This window comes from Cricetulus griseus, chromosome 3 (genome assembly GCF_003668045.3).
Source record: "Cricetulus griseus strain 17A/GY chromosome 3, alternate assembly CriGri-PICRH-1.0, whole genome shotgun sequence".
NCBI lineage: Eukaryota > Metazoa > Chordata > Mammalia > Rodentia > Cricetidae > Cricetulus > Cricetulus griseus.
This window is the reverse complement of record NC_048596.1, coordinates 162,311,902-162,331,177: the sequence shown is the minus strand read 5'-3', so window position 1 is coordinate 162,331,177 and position 19,276 is coordinate 162,311,902. Positions and strand designations below refer to the sequence as shown.

The window sequence follows — 19,276 nt, the reverse complement described above, 5'->3', positions numbered from 1 at the left end:
CTTATTTTAAAAGATTTTATAGGAAGAAGGCAAACTACTATTCATGTAAATTTAAAAATATTGAGTAAAAATTAAAAGCACATGAATGTTTTCTATACTTACTGGAAGAACAAGCCCTCTCAGAGTAATTTCCCCAGTCATGGCTACATCTGAACGCACCAGCCGCCCACTAAAAAGTGAGGCGAGACAAGTTACTATGGTAACACCAGCAGATGGTCCATCTTTTGTGACAGCTCCAGCTGGGAAGTGCAGATGGATGTCTGTGTTGTCAAGAAGATCAAAACTTCCAAAAGCTTCAAAAAAGAAAAAAGGAATTTTAATGTGGAAAAATTAAACCCATTTTTTTTCTCTGAATAAAATCAAACACAAAAATGGCTGTTTTGTGTAAATGGATCCTTCAAAAATATTAATGGAGTGAGGTCTGGACAGAAAGATTCGTTCTACTCTATGATTTAAAACAAACCTTTGCTCTTGTTTCTAGTTCAGGCACGGAACCAAATAGTTCTAACATGGTCACTAGAGTCTCCATAGGTGTTCAGAAGCCAAGTTCTGGACTTTACTGAATGGGTCACCTTTGTCACAGAAGTGTAAGACACTTCCTGGATCATGATCTCAGGGCCCTCCTTCCCAGCTGTGTTCCCACCGTGGCTAGGCCATGTACCATTAGTCAGGTGGTATTTCTTTGCATTGCTTCGAAGCCAGCTAATGGCGAGATGGGCAGACTCCTTCATGACGTCCCCGAGCTGGCCAGTCAGTGTTAGCTGGCCTTCGCCGTCCATTCGACTTGCCTCCACAAACATGATTTTGCCACCCAAGGGAGTCCATGCTAATCCTATTGCCACTCCAGGTTGACTCAAACGCTCAGACACCTAGAAGGGTGAAAAATGATAGGCTTTGTCAGTGTGTAGGGATTATCTCGAGAGCATTTAATCACCCTGTCCGGTGAGGCTCTGCTCTTCCAGCCAACTTAAGCACTAGCCCCAAGAACTCACTCCCTGACATTATTTTGAGTCACCTCTCACTATCTGGCTGGCTGCCACAGAGGTATGTACACTTCTTTTTAGTATTTATAGATGCAGTTTAGCCTTAGAATATGGTGAGCAACTGACTTCCCGGAGCTGGGTCCAGTTATATATGCCTTGATATTCAAGAAACAGGGGTTTTATCAGTGTATCTAGTGGACTGTGCATCTCTGCATACCCGAAGCCTGAGTAGGTTTTCACTGTGAGCTCGCTTCAGGGAGCAGCAGTCCTCTTACTGCACTTACCCAAGAAGCAGTAGCTCTCGTAGGGTTTCTATCAATATTGCAGAAACCCTGCCACTCTTTTGTGATATCCTAGACTGGGGGCATGGGACAGCCCTGTGCTGCCTGGCTGCAGTTTAAGTGGAACAAACTGCTTAGCTGGGATTATGAGTCTAGGTGGTAAGCTATAGGTTAACACATCCTAGGTATGAAAATGCAAAGTGACTGTTGAAAGACAGCAATGCTAACTTGGACTGCACTCCATGTCTCCAGACTTCCCATTCTGTTGTGTTATCTGTGTAAGAGGTAGTAAGTACAGTATGCCACCAAGTACCAATCCAATGTAAGGCTTCTGGGGTACCTGTGTCACTGTGGAACAGCAGAGACTGGCTGGCTTCTGGAGAGGGCTGGGTGCTCACACCCAGTCTATCTCTGGCAGGTGCGTGCAGTGGACACTGAGGCATCAGGGAAGCCACTGGGAGTCAGCCTACTTTAAGAGCTAACTCTGACCTTTCACTACACAGGTAGACAGCAGATTTAGCTAGCCTTGGGCTCCAGCCCAGCTCACACCACAGTTACTTCCCTCTTTCACTGGCACCTGCTAGTGCTATATTTAATTGAGAAATATGGAAAAGATAGGTCAGTGCTGTTTAAGACTAAAACAAATAGATGATAAAACTTCACAACTTTAAAAAATTAGTAGTATAGTGTCAATTTTCTTATTCTTTTTATTGCATAGCTTCCTTCAGAATGCAAAGTCATGTTTAACACAATAAGCCATTTGTTACAATTTTATTAGCTGTCAATCACATTCTTACAGCTGGATCCTCAAAACTATTAACTATGTTGCTTCAAGAAACCAGGCCAGGGGAGAGAGAGATGGCTCAGCAGTCAAGATCACTTAGTGTTTTGTAGAGGATCCAGGTTCAGTTACTAGCACTCACATGGCAGCTCATAGCAAGCTGCTTGTTAACTCCAGTTTCAGGGGACCCCATTACCTCTTCTGGCCTCCATGGGCACCAAGGATGCATGTGGTACATAGACATACATTCAAGCAAAAACATCCATACACATAAAATTTAAAAAGAAAGAAACCAAGCTGGGAAGATGATGTAGTATGTAAAGAGCTTGCTCCATAAATCCAAGGCTCAAGTAAAAAGCCAAGTGTGACAATGTGTATTTAATCCCAGCATTCCTACAGGCTACAGGCAATTGGAGGCAGAGATGGAGAATCATTTGGAAGCTTGTATACCAGTCAGCCCAGATATATGTAGAATCAAAACTAAGAAGGACCCTGCCTCAAAAACAGGGTAGGAAGGGATTATCCTATGACTTTCACATGCATGTCACGGCATGCAAGAGGACGTGTGAGTGCATACATGCACACACCCACACACATAAGCACACACACACACACACACACACACACACCCCAACGTGCACACATACATACATACATATACACACACACACCCACATAAGCGCGCGCACGCGCGCGCGCGCACACACACACACACACACACACACACACACACACACAAAGTTTTCTAACATCTGTCTACTGGAGAATCTTGGTATTCTGGGCAGGAAACTGGGAGACTGTTAACTGGAAGGGTGGCTGGGTGTGGCCAGACTGAAAGTGTTAAGACCCTTGGAGACTGACCTGAAGTGCATGACATACACAAACAGGAGAATGAAGTGATGATCAAACAGAGGATCTCTGTGGCCAAGGTTAATACAGTTATCCAAGGAAAGAGGCTGGCATTTCTAGACTTGGGGCCCTGAGGTTTTGTGTTCTCATATAAAACAGTAATACTCAAACACACAGGGAGCCCAAACATCTCTTAAATGAAAGCCTAACCCTTGGCCCCTTTACAGAGCAAGTTGTGTTTTATATTTCTTAAGAAGTGACTCAACAGAAACAATTGCAAAACCCTGCTTACCCACCAGCATGTATCTATCAACTTCCCATTACTACTACTGATTGGTGGAGTCACCAGTTCTGTCAACTAAAACAGGCTGAAGCTTGAGGTTTCCACTGTTTTCTAGGCCTGGGGAGATGGCTCATCGGTAAAGGTGCTTGTCGCCAAGCCGAGTACAGAGTTTGATCCATAGAAGAACCCATATGGTGAAACGAGAGAGCTGACTCCCCAGATCTGCCCCCCCCACCTTCCCATGCATACTGTGACATGCACCTGTGTGTGAACACACACAAATAAACCTTTTATGAATGTTTCTCTTGCTGAGCGGTGGTGGTGTACACCTTTAATCCCAGCACTTGAGAGGCAGAGGCAGGCTGATCTCCGTGAGTTTGAGGCCAGCCTGGTCTACAAAGCTACACAGAGAAATCCTGTCTCAAAAAACCAAAAACCAAACCAAACCAAACCAAACCAAACAAACAAAAAAGAAAGAAAGGAAGGAAGACAGAAAGAATTCAAACAACCCAAATGCCTTTGGTTATATGATTCCAGTTCATATTTGCTGGCAAGGATAAACAAGGTCTATTCCGGTGACTGAGAGCTCTGTGGGAATCGCATTAGCTGCGACAGCCAGTTCAAAATGTAATGCATGAGCAAGGTAGATGGGTGCAGGAAGCCTTTCTTCTCTGCTTTGTTTGTAAACCCTTGGGGAAAACCATCATGACTGCCTTATGCATGGTTTACCAGATTCATTTTCTAGCCATCTTCACAAACCTTTCCTAGGAGCTACCTTGTGAAAGCACCCTGAACAGTTAAATACCCCTGTGGCATGAAAATGAAAACACAGAACAGATACTGGAGTTCAAGCTGAAGATCAGAAGAGCAAAGCAGCCAGCCAGTAGCTCTTACCTCTTCCAAGGCTGAAATGGAGAGCCTGTCTTCCCTGTGACTGGAAACTGAATCTCACATGAGACCCTTTGCCTCTTCTTTATATACCTCTCTAGTGCTGGGACTAAAGGCATGAATTCTGTTATTCTTTTAGACTGATTCACTCTCGTGTATGAACTCACAGATATCCATTTGCCTCTGTCTCCTGAGTCCTGGGATTAAAAGTATGTACCACCACTGCCTGGTGTCTAATTAGTGTGGCTAGTTTTGCATTCTGATCCCCAGGCAAGCTTTATTAAATCATAAACAATATATTGCCACACACCCCCAAACATGCCATGATGCCTTCAACATCCTATTCTATAACCTATGTCCGTCTGCTGCCTCAGCTTGATCTGGCTCTTAGGTGGTCTGTGAGTTAGGACAGGGAAAAGCAGGAAAAGATAGTAATAGGGTAAGCCCAGCACTTGTTTAACCCTAAAGGAATAACCCACAGCACAACAGGCTCCCAAAAGATGTTATCTGGTGGGCATTAGCAGCAGTCTGACACTAAAGCTAGACTCTTGTTTTCAGACATCGGGAAGCAGGTCTGTTCACCCTCTTTCCCAAGCCCTCAGTGGCACAAGATATCCTTGGTTAAAATGCATACAATAGAAGACAGGATTCTTCTTCAGCAGCAAGTCCACCAGCATGAGCTACTCATGAGAGGGAGGTGATGACTAAGTCAACTCAGCCTGGCTGCCCAGAAAAGGACATGACTGGGGTTTCTTCCCTTACAGAGCCACACTATCACATGTAACAGTACACAGGGAAGTTTCCCAATTAAGATAGAACTTCAGCCTCAGAAACCACAACTCTACTTGTCCGATACCAAGCAAGTACCAGTGTAAGCATAGATATGAGAATTATCACCTCCAGTTCATACAGTGGCGGACCCAGGATGTCTTTCAGAGCGTGGAAGTCGATCAGAATTGGCATTTCAGGTGGCAGGGCCAAGTCCGCAGTATCACTGATGGCTTCAGGCTTTGCATCTTCCAGCACATGTTCTCTGCAACCTAAAAGAAACGTTTATTTAGAGGTTCTGAGAAGCTGCTGGTTGTAACATTCATTAGTGGTAAAGTGCAATTGGAAGCACAGCAAATGCCAGTGGTCCAGCCCTTTGTGCATTTATGGGCACAGACCTCCTTAACCTGCACAGTCAGAGGCCTCCGTCTTCCAAAGCTCTCAAGGGAGTATTGCAATTGCCTTGTTTACTGTCTCCATCCCGTCACAAGAGGCAAACTTGACTGTCGTCTTTTAAAATAGAAATTCTATCATTGAGAATAATGTTTGGTTGAGTGTGGTGGCTCAAACCTTCCAGCAATTGGGAAGCTGAAGAAAGAGGACTGCTGAAAATCTGAGCTTAGCCTAGGTTACAAAATAAGACTCTGTCTACAAACAACAAACACCTTTCAAAGTAGTACACATTGAGGCTAGGTAAGATGGACTATACCCCAGCATTTGGAAGGTTCAGGCAGGAGGACCACAAGTTCAAAGCTTGCCTGGGCTATAGAGGGAATTTAAGAGCAATCTGGGCAATTTAGTGAGACTGCTTCAAAAATGAAAACTCAGGCACAATGGCACACACCTTTAATCCCAGCATTTAGGAGGTGACAGGCAGACCTCTGTGAATTCTGGGCCAGCCTGGTCTGTACAGCCAGTTCCAGGACAGCAAAGGCTATATAGTGAGACCCTGAATAGTATAAATACATAAATAAAAAACTAAAAGCAGCTGGGGATATTTTGACTGGGAGTGTGCTTGCTTAGCATGTATAAGGACTTAGGCTCAAAATTTAGCACACTGAAAAACAACAACAACAAAAACCAGTGACCACCAGACACAGTTCATCTATTGGCCCAGAGACCAGAGGCTGAAGGTGCAGACACAACACCTTACTTAGTACAATTCTGTTGGATTGTAAAGCCTGGGCCTTAGGACAAACTCAACTCCCTCTTAGGAGAGTTGGATGTGGTGTTCCATTTTCTTTCTTACATGTTCTCAGAGACAGGGTTTTATTACATAGAACAGGCAGCCTCAAATATCCAGTCTCTCTGCCTCAGTCTTCTGTGTGCTGCAATTACAGATACATGCCATTGTTTCTATCTTGGTGTCCTGTTTCACTTTCTAATGGGCAGTGTGAACCTGAAATGACAGACCCTTATGATCTATGTATGGGTTGGTTTGTATATTTGTGTTTTTAAAGACAGGGCCTTGCTATGTAGCCTTGGTAGGTTTCCAACTCATGGTCCTTTTGCTTCACTCTTGAGCTCTGGGGTTGAAGGCATGTGTCATGGTACCTAGCCAGCAATGACTCTTTTGTAAGGAAAAAGCTCAACTTTAAGGTTATTACCTGCCCATAAATAATTGGGCATGCTGCAGTGAAAGATGCAGAAGCCTAGTTTGAGGTCCTTCTCCCTACTGGAGCTTGCTGCTTGGATGATAAAGTAAAAACCACTTATTTTCATTTGGGTTTAGCACATGGGGGCTGGACCATGCTGACATCAGAGGTTTTTTAATTCCTCAGGTGAAAGATATTATAACCTGCAATCAGAGGTAAAAAGAGTTGAGGTTTAAATCTGTAGGGGTCAGGGTAGCTGGAGAGATGACTTAGCAGTTAAGAGTACTTGCTGCTCTTCAGAGGACCTGGGTTTAGTTCCCATCACTTATATGGCAGCACATAACTTCTAAGGGACCCAAAGCCTCTTCTAGCCTCCTCAAGTGCCTGGCATAGATGGGGTGCATAGACATACATGTAGGGAAAAAGGCAAAACATTCGTACACATTAAAAAACAAAACAAAACAAAACAAAACAAAAAAAAACAGAAAACAAGTGCTCTAAAGCTGTATGGGCTGGAGAGACAGCTTTATCGGTAAAGGCCCTGCAGCCAATCCTGACATGTTGGGTTCCCAGGCCCCACATGGTAGAAGACCCATTCCCTTAAGTGCATCTTATTTCTGTAAGTGTGCACACATGCATGTGCTCACACACACACTTTAAATCAATACACATATTTTAGACAGGCTCTCATTATGTACCTCTGGCTGGAGTGGAACTTGCTATATAGACTAGGTGGGTTTCAAACTAAAAAGGAACTGCCTTTCCTGAGAGCTGGGAATAATGAATGATCTGTGTCACCATGCTGGGCATAAAAATGTTTTAAAAACTGTAGGAAATTTTGCCTTTATTTTGTCTCATAGCTATTGTACTGGTAAGTTTTTGTCAACTTGACACAAACTAGAGTCACTTTGGAAGAAGAAACCTCAGTTGAGGAATTGCCTGAATCTGATTGGCCTGTGGGCATGTCTGTGGGTTTGTTTTTGTTAGGTCTCAAACCAGGGACAGATGTTTAGGTTTCTATATAACATATCATTTAACATAACCTGGCATCCAGGTTCTCCCAGCATCCCTCAGACACTACCTGTTACAGGACCCTCATGGCTGGCATACCCCACCCACCCCATTACCCTAAACTTCCTTAGGTAGTCCAACCATTTTGTTTACCTGGTCCCTTTTGTCTACTCTTTGGGCCTCCTGACTGCTGCACCTGGTCCCCTTCTCTTTCCTGTCCTTATATGGCTCAGGGTCATGTCCACTCTGGACTCTTCCAGATGTCCCTGCCTCTGGCTATACTCTCCCACACATCTACACATCCTTTTAAGCCAAACACATCCTTTTCTCCATCAAGTTGATTTTTGTCATGGTGTTTATTACAGCAACAGAAAGCAAGCTAAGACACTAGCCTTGTTTTCTCTTTGGTTTTGCCTTGATTCTTCATGTATCTTATCATGTACTTAAATTGTTTCATCTCTCATAACCCCTTTCATTCTTCCAGGGAAATGATTAATGTGCACACTAATAAGAAAGATACAGTGGTTACAGTTAGCTAAAATTGTATGTTTATATATTTATTTTAATTTTGTTACAATTTTCCCATTTTTTCTTTCTTCTATTCTTACAGATCATAAAATTAAGACTTGTTTTTATTAACTTCTTTTCTTCCAAAAGTGATTACCAAGTATGTGTAACAGCAGCAAACCCTAAATTTAGTCTCTAATGCTAACTGCAGTCATTATGAGGGAACCATTTAAATGACACAGTATGACCTGGAGGGTAAAGGCTCTTCTGGTCTTTTCCTCATGGGTAACATGAATCATGGGTAACAGAGGAAAGAAAATAAGACTTGTTGGCAAGTTGATGAGAGAACAAGCAGAGCTATGACAGTTATAAAGCCTTAAGACACTCACTATTTCTATGGGGTCTTTTGTAGATTCCACAGTGCGATGCGCATGTATTAGGAGTGTGGTCTTCTTATCTATGCCTTCATAACCATGCCTGAAATACACATGATCTTCCAAGGTTTGGCTCAACACATACTACAAAGTCTTTTTGATCTTCCTAACTTCCTTCATAGTACTTCACAAAAAACAAGCAATGATTGGCTTCTCTGATACTTGTGAAATGGCAGACTTTCTGCAAGTGTCCATTTTCAGCTGCATTAGATCTTAGAGAAGAGAAAGCAGGTGTCACTTGTTAGCTATGGTTAACATCCAGGAGAAAAGCACTACCTGCTTCAGGTTACTGCACCCAGGAGTGCAAGGAAGTGCCTCAGACAGCTGTCAGTTGCCCTGTGAGCTCCGCTGAGATGGAATTGCTGTTGTTGGATTTCATTTACCATCACAAGAGGGGATAAGGCCATATGGGTGGAAGTCAAGAAACAGTTATGAAAGTACTGCTTTGGGATAGTCAACCTTTTCCAAGTGTAGCCCTGGGCTCAGTGCTTTGTGCATGGAGGGAGGAGGGAAGAGAATGGAGGGAGACAGAGGAGAACTTTCTACAGAAAGGATGGCCCTTTACGTACCAGAAGCTATTATAAAAAATCCAGTAAGCTCAAAGCTAACCTATAGTAAAAAAACATTTCATGATTAAAACATAGGGCTTTGATCAGCAGCATTAGTCTCTCTCCTTTCTGACCACTATCAGATGGAACCTGCTGCCACATGCTCCTGCTGCCATGGAGCCACCACTGTGCCGTCTCTTCCAACTGTGAGCCAAAACAAACCTCTGCTCCTTTAAATTCCTTTTGTTGGGTACCTAAAATAAAACTGGTATGGCCAAGTGGAACTGGTGGGATAAACATGACGCTATGGTTTGTGGCATTGTATAACTGGTTTGTAGAAGAAATCTGGAAGAGTTTGGAGTAGTGGTCTAGAGGTGCTGTAGAATGCTGTAAGCAGAGGCACATGGGCTATTCTGATGGAAGCCTGGGAAAATAGAACAGGAATGTGGAGAAAGGAGCTGGGTTCATGGGGTTTCAGTAATGACTAAAGGGTCCTGGGAACTGCACTAGAGGCCATCTGTGTTACATTCTGGTAAAGCATGTAACTGTGTTCTGTCTGTGTCCTGGAGCTGTGAGTAAGGCTACAACAACAAGTGATGGTCTAAGGTTTTTGAGTAAGGCTAAAGTAACAAGTGATGATGGTCTAAGGTTTTGACTGAGGAGATTCAGAAATCGCATGATATTGAGGCTGCGGCAGGGTTAATGCTCACTGGTCTTTGCCAGATTTACAACCAGACAAGCAGGAAGATACTTTTAAAAACATGCAGTTTGGTGAGGAAAGGAATATGAGTAAGTTAAAACTTGTGATCAGAGTTAAAGTTGTGGACAGGGATGGTAATGACAAGTGTGCACAATGGTTAAAGAGATTAGTGCCACTAAAGAGAACAGAGGGACTTGGCACTTGCACAGGACTGGAAAGCTGCCTTGAGGTAAGCCTCACCCACAGAGCGCTCCAGCATGTGTCAGTGCAAACTCACCTGAACAGAGAATGACTGAACAAGGGGAGCTGAAGGACATCCTACAGGACAGGGGGACTCAGAGAAATCTGCCCAGGCAGAGGCCACCTAAACTGTGGTCTAAGGGAAATAGGTTCAAAGGGCAGTACAACTTAGCATCATCTACATGGCACTGGTCTTGCAGGCATGCAAAAATGTAAAAATTATAGGATCACGGAGGCTGACACCAGTGTTCCAGAAAGCCACCAAAGCCAGGCAACATGCACTAGCACTGGATTGCCTGCATGGAGCTCCTGAGCAGGCTGTGTGTGAAGCTATGAAACTGAAACTTGATTGTAACAGAGACCTCAAGATAGCAGAGACGCAGAAGCACTAATCGAGGAAGGCTGCACTCAGACTAATGCAACTGTGGTCAAGCTGGCAGCACAACTTGGCAGTGGCACACAAGTACTTGTTTTGCAAGTATAAAAATTGCATTACTGAGCAGGTTCTGTGGGGGTGCACCAAAGGTCCAGAAAGCTGCCAAGCCCAGGCAACGTGTATTAAGGTTGGATAATGAACTCTAACCTGTAAGATGTAAGAAACCTTTTCCTCCCAAGTTGTTTTTGGTCATTTTGTTTATCATAGCAACTAAAAGCAAACTATCATAACATCTACAGTCCTAGCACTAAGGGGGCTGAGCCTGGGTCACATAGCAGTTTGAGGCCAGCCATGATGGCTACATAGTGAGATTCTATCTTAACAAATAAACAAAATCCCCATAACCCCTTCTAATATATAAGCTGACACAGTCATTAAAATTGTTTTCCAAGTGTCCTAAAGTAGTATAAAAGAGGTCTTTTGAAACAAGATTTATGTGGAAAATGAGGGGAGGGTGTAATTTCATAGAGCACCCCGCCCCCCCCCCCATGCACACACACCCACAAAGTGCTGTAGTCCTGTCTCTGGATTCCAAATCCCCCTTGAACAAAGTTACTTTACCTCTTTGCATTTGTTTTCTAATCAAACAAAACAAAAGCAATCACAGCACCTCCAGAAGTAAGACAGGTTCTAAGTGATTACTATTAACTGCTTCATAGAGAAACAATCATGACATGTTTCTAGAACGCTCATTACAAGAACAGAAAGTGCTCTCCACAACCCAATTCTCTCCAGGAACAAACAGGGCTCTGTTCTCAATTACACAATTGTTTCCAACTATGTAAATTAAATATACACAAGAAAAAATATGTTAATACTTAAGACATATCTATACTTACTGTATACTGTCCATATATTTTTGCCTATATATTTAATATGAATGGTATCTATTAAAGTTTTGTAAAATGACTTAGGAGCATAGTATTGGAATTAAGAGCACTCTGTAGTAAAGTGCTACTAAACAGGCGAGGCAAAGAAAGGGCATGGAAAAATAAAATGGACCTTTCAACTTAGTGCAGCTGTGCCCACAATTCACTTCCCAAGCATTCCTTTCCTATTTTGTATTACTTAATGTTTGCTCTTGCATGTTATGTATCATGATGGCTTTGTTTTTGTTCATGTTGTTCAGGTTTCAGGACTGTCACTGATGCCCTTCCACTTGGGTTTTTCTCCTCTCTCCTATCCTTAACCCCTTCCTCTTTTTGTTCAATTAAAACATCCTATAGCTTTAGCAATCCCTAATAATTGTGCACTTGAACAGTATCCCAACTTTCTCTTTCTAGCTACTTTGTCCACTTCAATTTTTTTCTTTTAAAAGTCAATGTAATACTTAATCTTCATCTTTACCCACACTCCCCTTACTGTATACATTCCTCCCACTCCTAGTCTAATAATCTGCGTATATGCCATACTATCCTTGGCTCTTCATCTTTGAGCAGTGATTGAGGTCAGATGAGCTGCTGTTACTAACTGGTTTGTACCACATATACAGAGTGGGAGTACCAAACAGCTGGGGTTGATCTCACAGTTAATATTCCACTTAGAGAACAAGAGAGAGTTCTGCCAGGTACCCTGAACTCTTGGACTAAGCAACTATTTTCTGAATGAAACACTCTATCACATTAAAGTCTCACTGGAACAATGTGAATATATCAACTGAAAGAATATAGCTGGTAAAAAATAAATCAAGCAAATAAATAACTCCATATATGTACATCCCTAGATAATGACATAACATGAAAACCCAAGCCAACTCCAAAAATTACTAATTCAACAGGAATGATGAGAGTGAGTTAGATGAAATACCAGCTAAAGAACTCAATGATCACAATAATTGTAAGAATGTTCAAAAAAAATAACAAGAAAATAAGTACCTGACTGAGAACCAAACAGCTGAATGAGACAAGGAAAGGGATGCAAGTCATGAAAGAGGAATTCTACAAAAAACTACTGAAGACTGACCAATCTGACATGATAGAAATGAAAAAAAAAAAAAGAACAGTCAAATAAAATCTCTGTGGAAAAATCTCACCAATAGAATGGATCAAGGAAAGGATGGAATACAAGGTGAAAAAACTGGAACCATCCAGCAAGGGCAAAGACAAAAGAAGGTACCAGCAGGAATTCCAAATATACATGGTGTGCAGAAAAGACTAAATCTATGGATAACAGACAAGGATTTGGAATAGAAGACTATAATCCTATTATTTTCTTACATATTTTAGAAGAAAAATGTAATTCTAGAGACATAGAAAACCTTAAAAAAATCCTAACAGGTCAGGCATGGTGATATATATCTTTAATCCCAGCACTTTGGGAGGCAGAGGCAAGTAGATCTCTAAGTCTCAAGCCATTGTGTTCTACATAGCAAGTTCTAAGCCAGCCAGGACTACAGAGTGAGACTCTTTCCATCCCAAGAAACAAATAAACAAACAATCATCATAACAAAATTTCCCAGAGTTTCGAAAAGAGATGCCAACCCAGACACAGGAGACATTTAGGACACCAAACAGTTAAGACCAGAAAAGAACCCCCTTCTGGTCATACTATAATCAAAACACTAAACATGTAAAACATAAAGTATACTGAAAGAAACAAGCAAGAAACACCAAGCCACACAGAGGCAGGCCCATCAGAATAGCAACAGATTAATTAGCTGAAACTTTAAAGGCCAGGGTTGCCTAGACAGACATATTTCAATTTCTGAAAAACAACTACCAACCCAACTACTATACCCATCTATTCTATCTGTCATGATGGAGGAAAAATAAAAACTTTCCATGATAGAAATAGGCTAAAGGAATGTATGAGCATTACACCAGATCTACAGAAGTTACCTAAAGGAATCATTTAGACTGAAGAGAAAAAAAAATCCACCCATAAAGTCACAGGAAACAATAACCCATGCTAGAATACTATTTAAGACAGAGAAGAGAAGGAATAAAAACCCAAATACTACAAGATAACAGAAATCAATGCGTAATACTAGCTCTGAATCTTAATGGTCTTAATTCCCCAATCAAAATACAGACTAGTAGGATGGATCAAAAAGGAGGAACCATCTCTTTGCTGCCTCCAAGAACACATCTAACCATAGAAGGCAGATACTACCTCAGGATGAAAGGACGGACAAAGGTATTCCAAACAAATGGACCCAGGGAACAAGCAGGTGCCACTGTCCCAGTATGTGACAAAACAGGCTTTAGTCTAAACTAGGAAGAAAAGATAGTCACTTAATATTGATTATGGGAACATTGTGATTCTAAACATATGCCCCGAAACTGGTGGACTCAATTTTATGAAATGAATATGTTAGACATAAAGCCACATATTAAACCTAGCAGAATAGTAGTGGGTGACTTTAGTACCTCATTTTTTAAAAAGATTTTATTTATTTATTATGTATACAGTCTTCTGCCTGCATGCCAGCAGAGGGCACCAGATCTCATTCAAGGTGGTTGTGAGCCACCATGTGGTTGTTGGGAATTGAACTCAGGACCTCTGGAAGAACAGTCAGTGCTCTTAACCGATGAGCCATCTCTCCAACCCCCGTAGTACCTCATTCTTATCAATTGGCAAGTCCCTCCCAACAGCAACAACAAAAAATAAACAGAGGGACAGGAGAGATGGCTCAGCAGTTAAGAGAACTGGCTGCTCTTCCAGAGTACCCAGGTTTGATCCCAGAAACCACATAATAGCTGACAACCCTTTGTAGCTCCAGTTTCAGGAAATCCAACACCCTTTTCTGACCCCCACAGGCACCAGGCACACACACTGTTTACAATATATATGCAGGCAAAACACTCATATACATTAAGTAACATAAAATTTTTTAAAATTAAAAAAATAGCGAAATGTGAATTAAATGAGCATAGATCAAATGGACTTAACAGACACTAAGAACATTCTGTTGAAGCACTGTAGGATATGCATTCTGCTCAGAAGCTCATGGAACTTTCTCTAAAATAAATCATTTTTGGACACAGAGCAAGTTTCAACAAATATAGGAAAACTGACATAACTCCTCATATTCATGACAATGGAATAAGACTACAAATCAACAGTAAGAGAAGCACTAGAACATAATAAACTCCTGGGGTTAATATCTTATTAAATGATGAGTGGGTCCCTAAAGAAATCAAGAACATAACAAAAAAAGTCTTAGAATCAAATGAAAATGAAATCACAACATTGCAAAATTGTAGCATGATAAATAGAAGATCCAGGGACAGATATTGGGGGTTCAAGCTTCAAGCTGAAGATCAGAAAAGCAAAGCAGCTGGCCACTAGCTCTTACCTCTACCCCAGCTCAGACCAAAGGGGATCCTCAAACTGCTCCTGACTTCACTGCTCCTCGAATTCACTCAGACTGCTATACTCTCCTCAACATGGCTAGAGACTTATTCTCAGACTGAATGCCTCTTTATAACTTTTATACCTTTTATACCTCTCAAATCCTGGGATTAAAGGTATGAGCTTTGATTCACTCTCCAGTAGCCCAGGGTGATCTTGGAGTTAGAGATCCATTTACCTCTTAATCCTAAATCCTGGGATTAAAGGTGTGTATCACCTCTGCCTGATCTCTATAGATTGAGGCTGGTTTTTGCTTTCTGAATCCTCAGGCAAGCTTTAATAAATCATAAATCATATATCACCACACAAAACCTATGAGATACAATGAAAGCAGCTCTAGGAAAAGAAGTTTATAGCTTCAAGTGTCTACATTAAGAAATCAGAGAGATTGCAAATGAATATTGAAATGAATGGTCCACCTTAGGGCTCTGGGAAACAATCAGACAACCCCCAAGTCAGTCAATACAAAGAAATCATTAAGATTAGGGCTGGAACTAATGAAATGGAAACAACAGCAACAACAACAACAACAACAAAAACCCAAAACACAAACAAGTAATGGAACAAAAATTGGTTCTTTGAAAATATTGATAAACTCTTAGCCAAAAAACAAAAAGAGAGAGAGAAGACCCAATTTAACAAAATTAGGGATGAAAAGGGAGCCATTATTTGAAATGGTAGTGGAATTCAGAAAACCATTTGGTCTTACTTTGAAAGCATATATTCTACTAGATTGGGAAACCTGTAAGAAATGGGTGAATTTCTAGATGCATATGACCTATAAAATTAAACCAAGCTGAGATAAACAATTTAAACAAATCTATAGCAAGCAATAAGACTGAAGTAGTAGTTAAATCTCTGTACACTGAAAAAGTCCAGGCCCAGATGGATTCACAGGAGGATTTTCCCAGGCCTTCAAAGAAGAACTAACTATAATATGTATAAAACTAGTCAATAAAGCGACATAGAAAGGAATATCACCAAACCCCTTTTATAAAGCTAGTATTACCCTGATACCAAAGATAGATAAAAAAAAGAAAAACAAAGAAATTTCTCTGATGCACTTGGATGCAAACTTTTTCAACAAAATACCTTCAAACCGAATTCAAGAACACATCATAAAGATGATTCACCATGAGCCAGTTAGATTTAACTCCAACTAAGATGCTGGGATGGTTCAATACATATAATCAATAAATGTTATAAATTACAAGGAGTCCCAAAGACAGAACTGAAGCAACTCAGAATAGAAGAAACATATGACAAATCTATAGCCAACATCACATGAAACTGGGGAAAACACAAAGTAGTTCCTGTAAAATCAGGAAAAAAGGAGGCTTTCTACCATCTCCACTCTCATGCAATATAGTACTGGAAGTCTTAGCTACAGCAGTATGACAAGAGAAGAGAATAAACAGATACAAATGAGCAAGGAAGAACTCAAAAGTGCCTCTCTATTGTAGGTGATATGATTCTGTATATAAGACTCTATACTCTAAAGACTCTACTAGAAGAACCCTTAAAACTGGTAGACACCTAGAGGAGAATGGCAGGATACAAAATAAACACACAAAAATCATTAGCCTTCTTATACACTAATGGCAAACAAACTGAAAAAAGAAACCAGGGAAACAATCCCATTTACAACAGTCTTAGAAAAATATCTTGGAATAAACCTAACCAAGGATGTGAAAGACCTCTATAGTTAAAACTTCAAAGCACAGATGAAAGAAACTGAAGAGAGCTGGGCATAGTGGCACATGCCTTTAATCCAAGCACTTAGAAAGAAGAAACAGGTGGATCTCTATGAGTTTAAGGCCAGCCTGGTCTACAGAGTGAGTTCCAGGTCAGCCAGAACTATATAGAAAGAACTGTCAGGAAAAAATCAATATTATGAAAATGATCATACTATCAAAAGCAATATACAGATGCAATGCAATCCCCATCAAAATCACAATGTCATCCTTCATAGAATAGGAAAAACAATATTAAAATTAATATAGACCCACAAGAGAATAGCAAGAAGAATACTGCTGGAGTTAATACCATACCTGATTTTAATCTACATATTAGAGCCATAATTATAAAAACAGCATGGCTAGTAAGGTGAGATAGCTTATCTGCCACTTCAATCCCCAGGACCTACATAGTAGAAGCAGAGAACCAAATCCTACAAATTGTCCTCTGAACTTCACACACATGCCTCATAGCATGTGTGCACCCAATACAAACGCACAAAGACAAATAGAGTAAAATAATTTTTTTGGTATTTTTGAGACAGGGTTTCTTTGTGTAGCCTTGCTGTCCTAGAACTCACTCTGTAGACCAGGCTGGCCTAAAACTCACAGAGGCCTGCCTCTGCCTCCAAAATGCTGGGGTTAAAAGCGTGTGCCACCACTGTCTGGCAGTAAAATAATTTTTAAGGCACATGGTACTGTTACAAAAACAGACATATAGATCAATGAGTAGAATAGAGGGTTGAGATATAAGGGCATTAAACTATAGCCACCTGGTTTTTGACAAAGAGGCCAGAAATACACTTCAATAAATGATGCTGGGAAAACTGGATAAACATGCAGAAGGATGAAACAAAATCCTTATCTCTCACCCTTCACAAAATCAACACTAAATAGATCAAGGGCCTCCTACAGGAAAAAGTAGGAAGAACACGCCAAGACACTGGCTTTAGGTTAAGGGCTTTCTGAATAGGATTCTGATTTCTCAGGGTATAAAGCCAATAATCAATAAATGTGATCTTGAAAATCCCAAGGCTTTTGTACAGCAAAGGAAACCAATAATCAAGTGAAGAAAGCTTACAGAGTGGGAGAAAATCTTTCCCAGCTTTGTATTTGACAAAGGATTAGTGTCTAGAATATACAAGGATCTCAAGAAACTAAATGTCAAGAAAATAAACAACTCAGCAAAATACCTGGAAAGATATTCCTAAGGATGGAATAGTAGCATTTATATCTTGCAGCAGCCAGCAGCTGAGTAATTAGACTAAAGGCCTGCTCAACAGGAGGTAAGTCATGCTTATTATTGTAAACCTAGCCAACTACCCGTGGCTGGTGAGGTCAGGATCCTAGAGGAGAACCTACTACTGCCAATTTCTAATTGCATTCTAAATGTTTATCCTTCTGCCCAAATGAGTGTAGCTCTCACCACTCATCAAAGAAGCCTCTTTTTGCACCAGTTGGAGATGATGACAGAAATCCACAATTTGTCAAAATGTAGAGACCATCTGACTATGGGATGACAACTCTAGTAGATACATTTATAATACAACCTGTATTATAAAGGCTCAGGGAACATTGGAAAAGAGTGTAGGAGCCACAGGAGCCAGAGGAAGATAATGTCTTCTATATATGACAGGGAAGCTGCACCTATGAAATCTCAAAAGTATGGTTGCCTAAACAAGACTTGCACAACATCATCAGTTGGCATGCCAACATGGATGGGTGTAATCTCAAAGGCCTCACCCCTAGATGAAGAGCTATAAGCAATTAATGGCTGTTAAGAAGAAGAAGAATCAGTCTTCTCTAAGATAGAGAAGATAAAACCCATGATAGGTTATCCAATCCCAAGAAGTCAGTTAAACACACACACACACACACACACACACACACACACACACACACACACACACACACACCACTAAAAGGACTCAGGAGATTATATATCTATAGATATAGATATAGATACAGATATATGACCCCATGTGGATCCTAGCTTCAAACATTTTTATCCATAAAGGCCAGGGAACTTTTTGAAAAGAGGGGGGGAAAGGGCCTATATAATAGGGAAGGGAAGGTCCCTTAAGGGATAAGAAGATACTGAACACATGTGCTGTGGAAGTAACAGAGGTACGACTGGGGGTTTAAGCAGGTATGGGGATGGGAGAACTGGCAAGAAGTTAGTCAACACTAAGGATTTATGAGAAACCTTAATGGAAATCCACTATTTTGTAAGCAAATTAAAAATACAATAAAAAAGGAGTTTGACATGGCTGCAGTAGACTTCTTTAGTGGTATCCAGCACCACTTGCAGAGGGCTGCTTTATCATATTGTATTTGGGTGTAGGACTCTAGTGTTGGGTGTACTGCATGGGCTGCATTATCTACAGCATTGTACAATAACAACTAGAAAAGGCAGTATACTTCACTGATACTTGTCTGGTAATATCACTTCTGTGTTACAATGGAAGGTTTTTTGTGTTGTATGAAACTTGTGTTTTTTATATATAAATGAGTATAGTTAGATTAGTGTTGTGGTAATGCCTGTTATCATCTGTAAATAGTTAAGTATGTACATAAGGCACTACTGCTGATTTATTGCAGTGTTCAGTCCTAGTTTTTCATTATAAAACATTCAGTTTTGCTTCGATTTTATGTACTTTAGTTCTGAGTTAGATTTGCAGATGTGTACAGATAGTTCATATTTATGTATTGCACATAATCATGCTATTCAGCATTGATGCTATATTGTATTATGTAAATAATATAAGCAGTGTACAGAGGGAAAAAAAGGAGTTTGAACAGAAATATTCTGCATTGATGACAAAGCAGAGGACTCCAGAAGACATGGGCTATTAAATCAAAATCTCAGTGACGGTGTTATAA

General features: G+C 40.8%; 1 protein-coding gene across 1 annotated transcript in view; it reads right to left on the bottom strand.

Moving 5' to 3' along the window:
- The window catches only part of Lonp2 (lon peptidase 2, peroxisomal), a 92,128-nt gene that overhangs the window by 3,052 nt on the left and 69,800 nt on the right, over positions 1-19,276 (bottom strand). The window contains exons 12-14 of the mRNA XM_027405513.2: positions 4,963-5,105; positions 662-869; positions 103-293 (exon numbers count right to left, since the gene is read on the bottom strand). Coding sequence (XP_027261314.1) covers positions 103-293; positions 662-869; positions 4,963-5,105 — 542 coding nt within the window. The remainder of the gene's footprint in view (positions 1-102; positions 294-661; positions 870-4,962; positions 5,106-19,276) is intronic.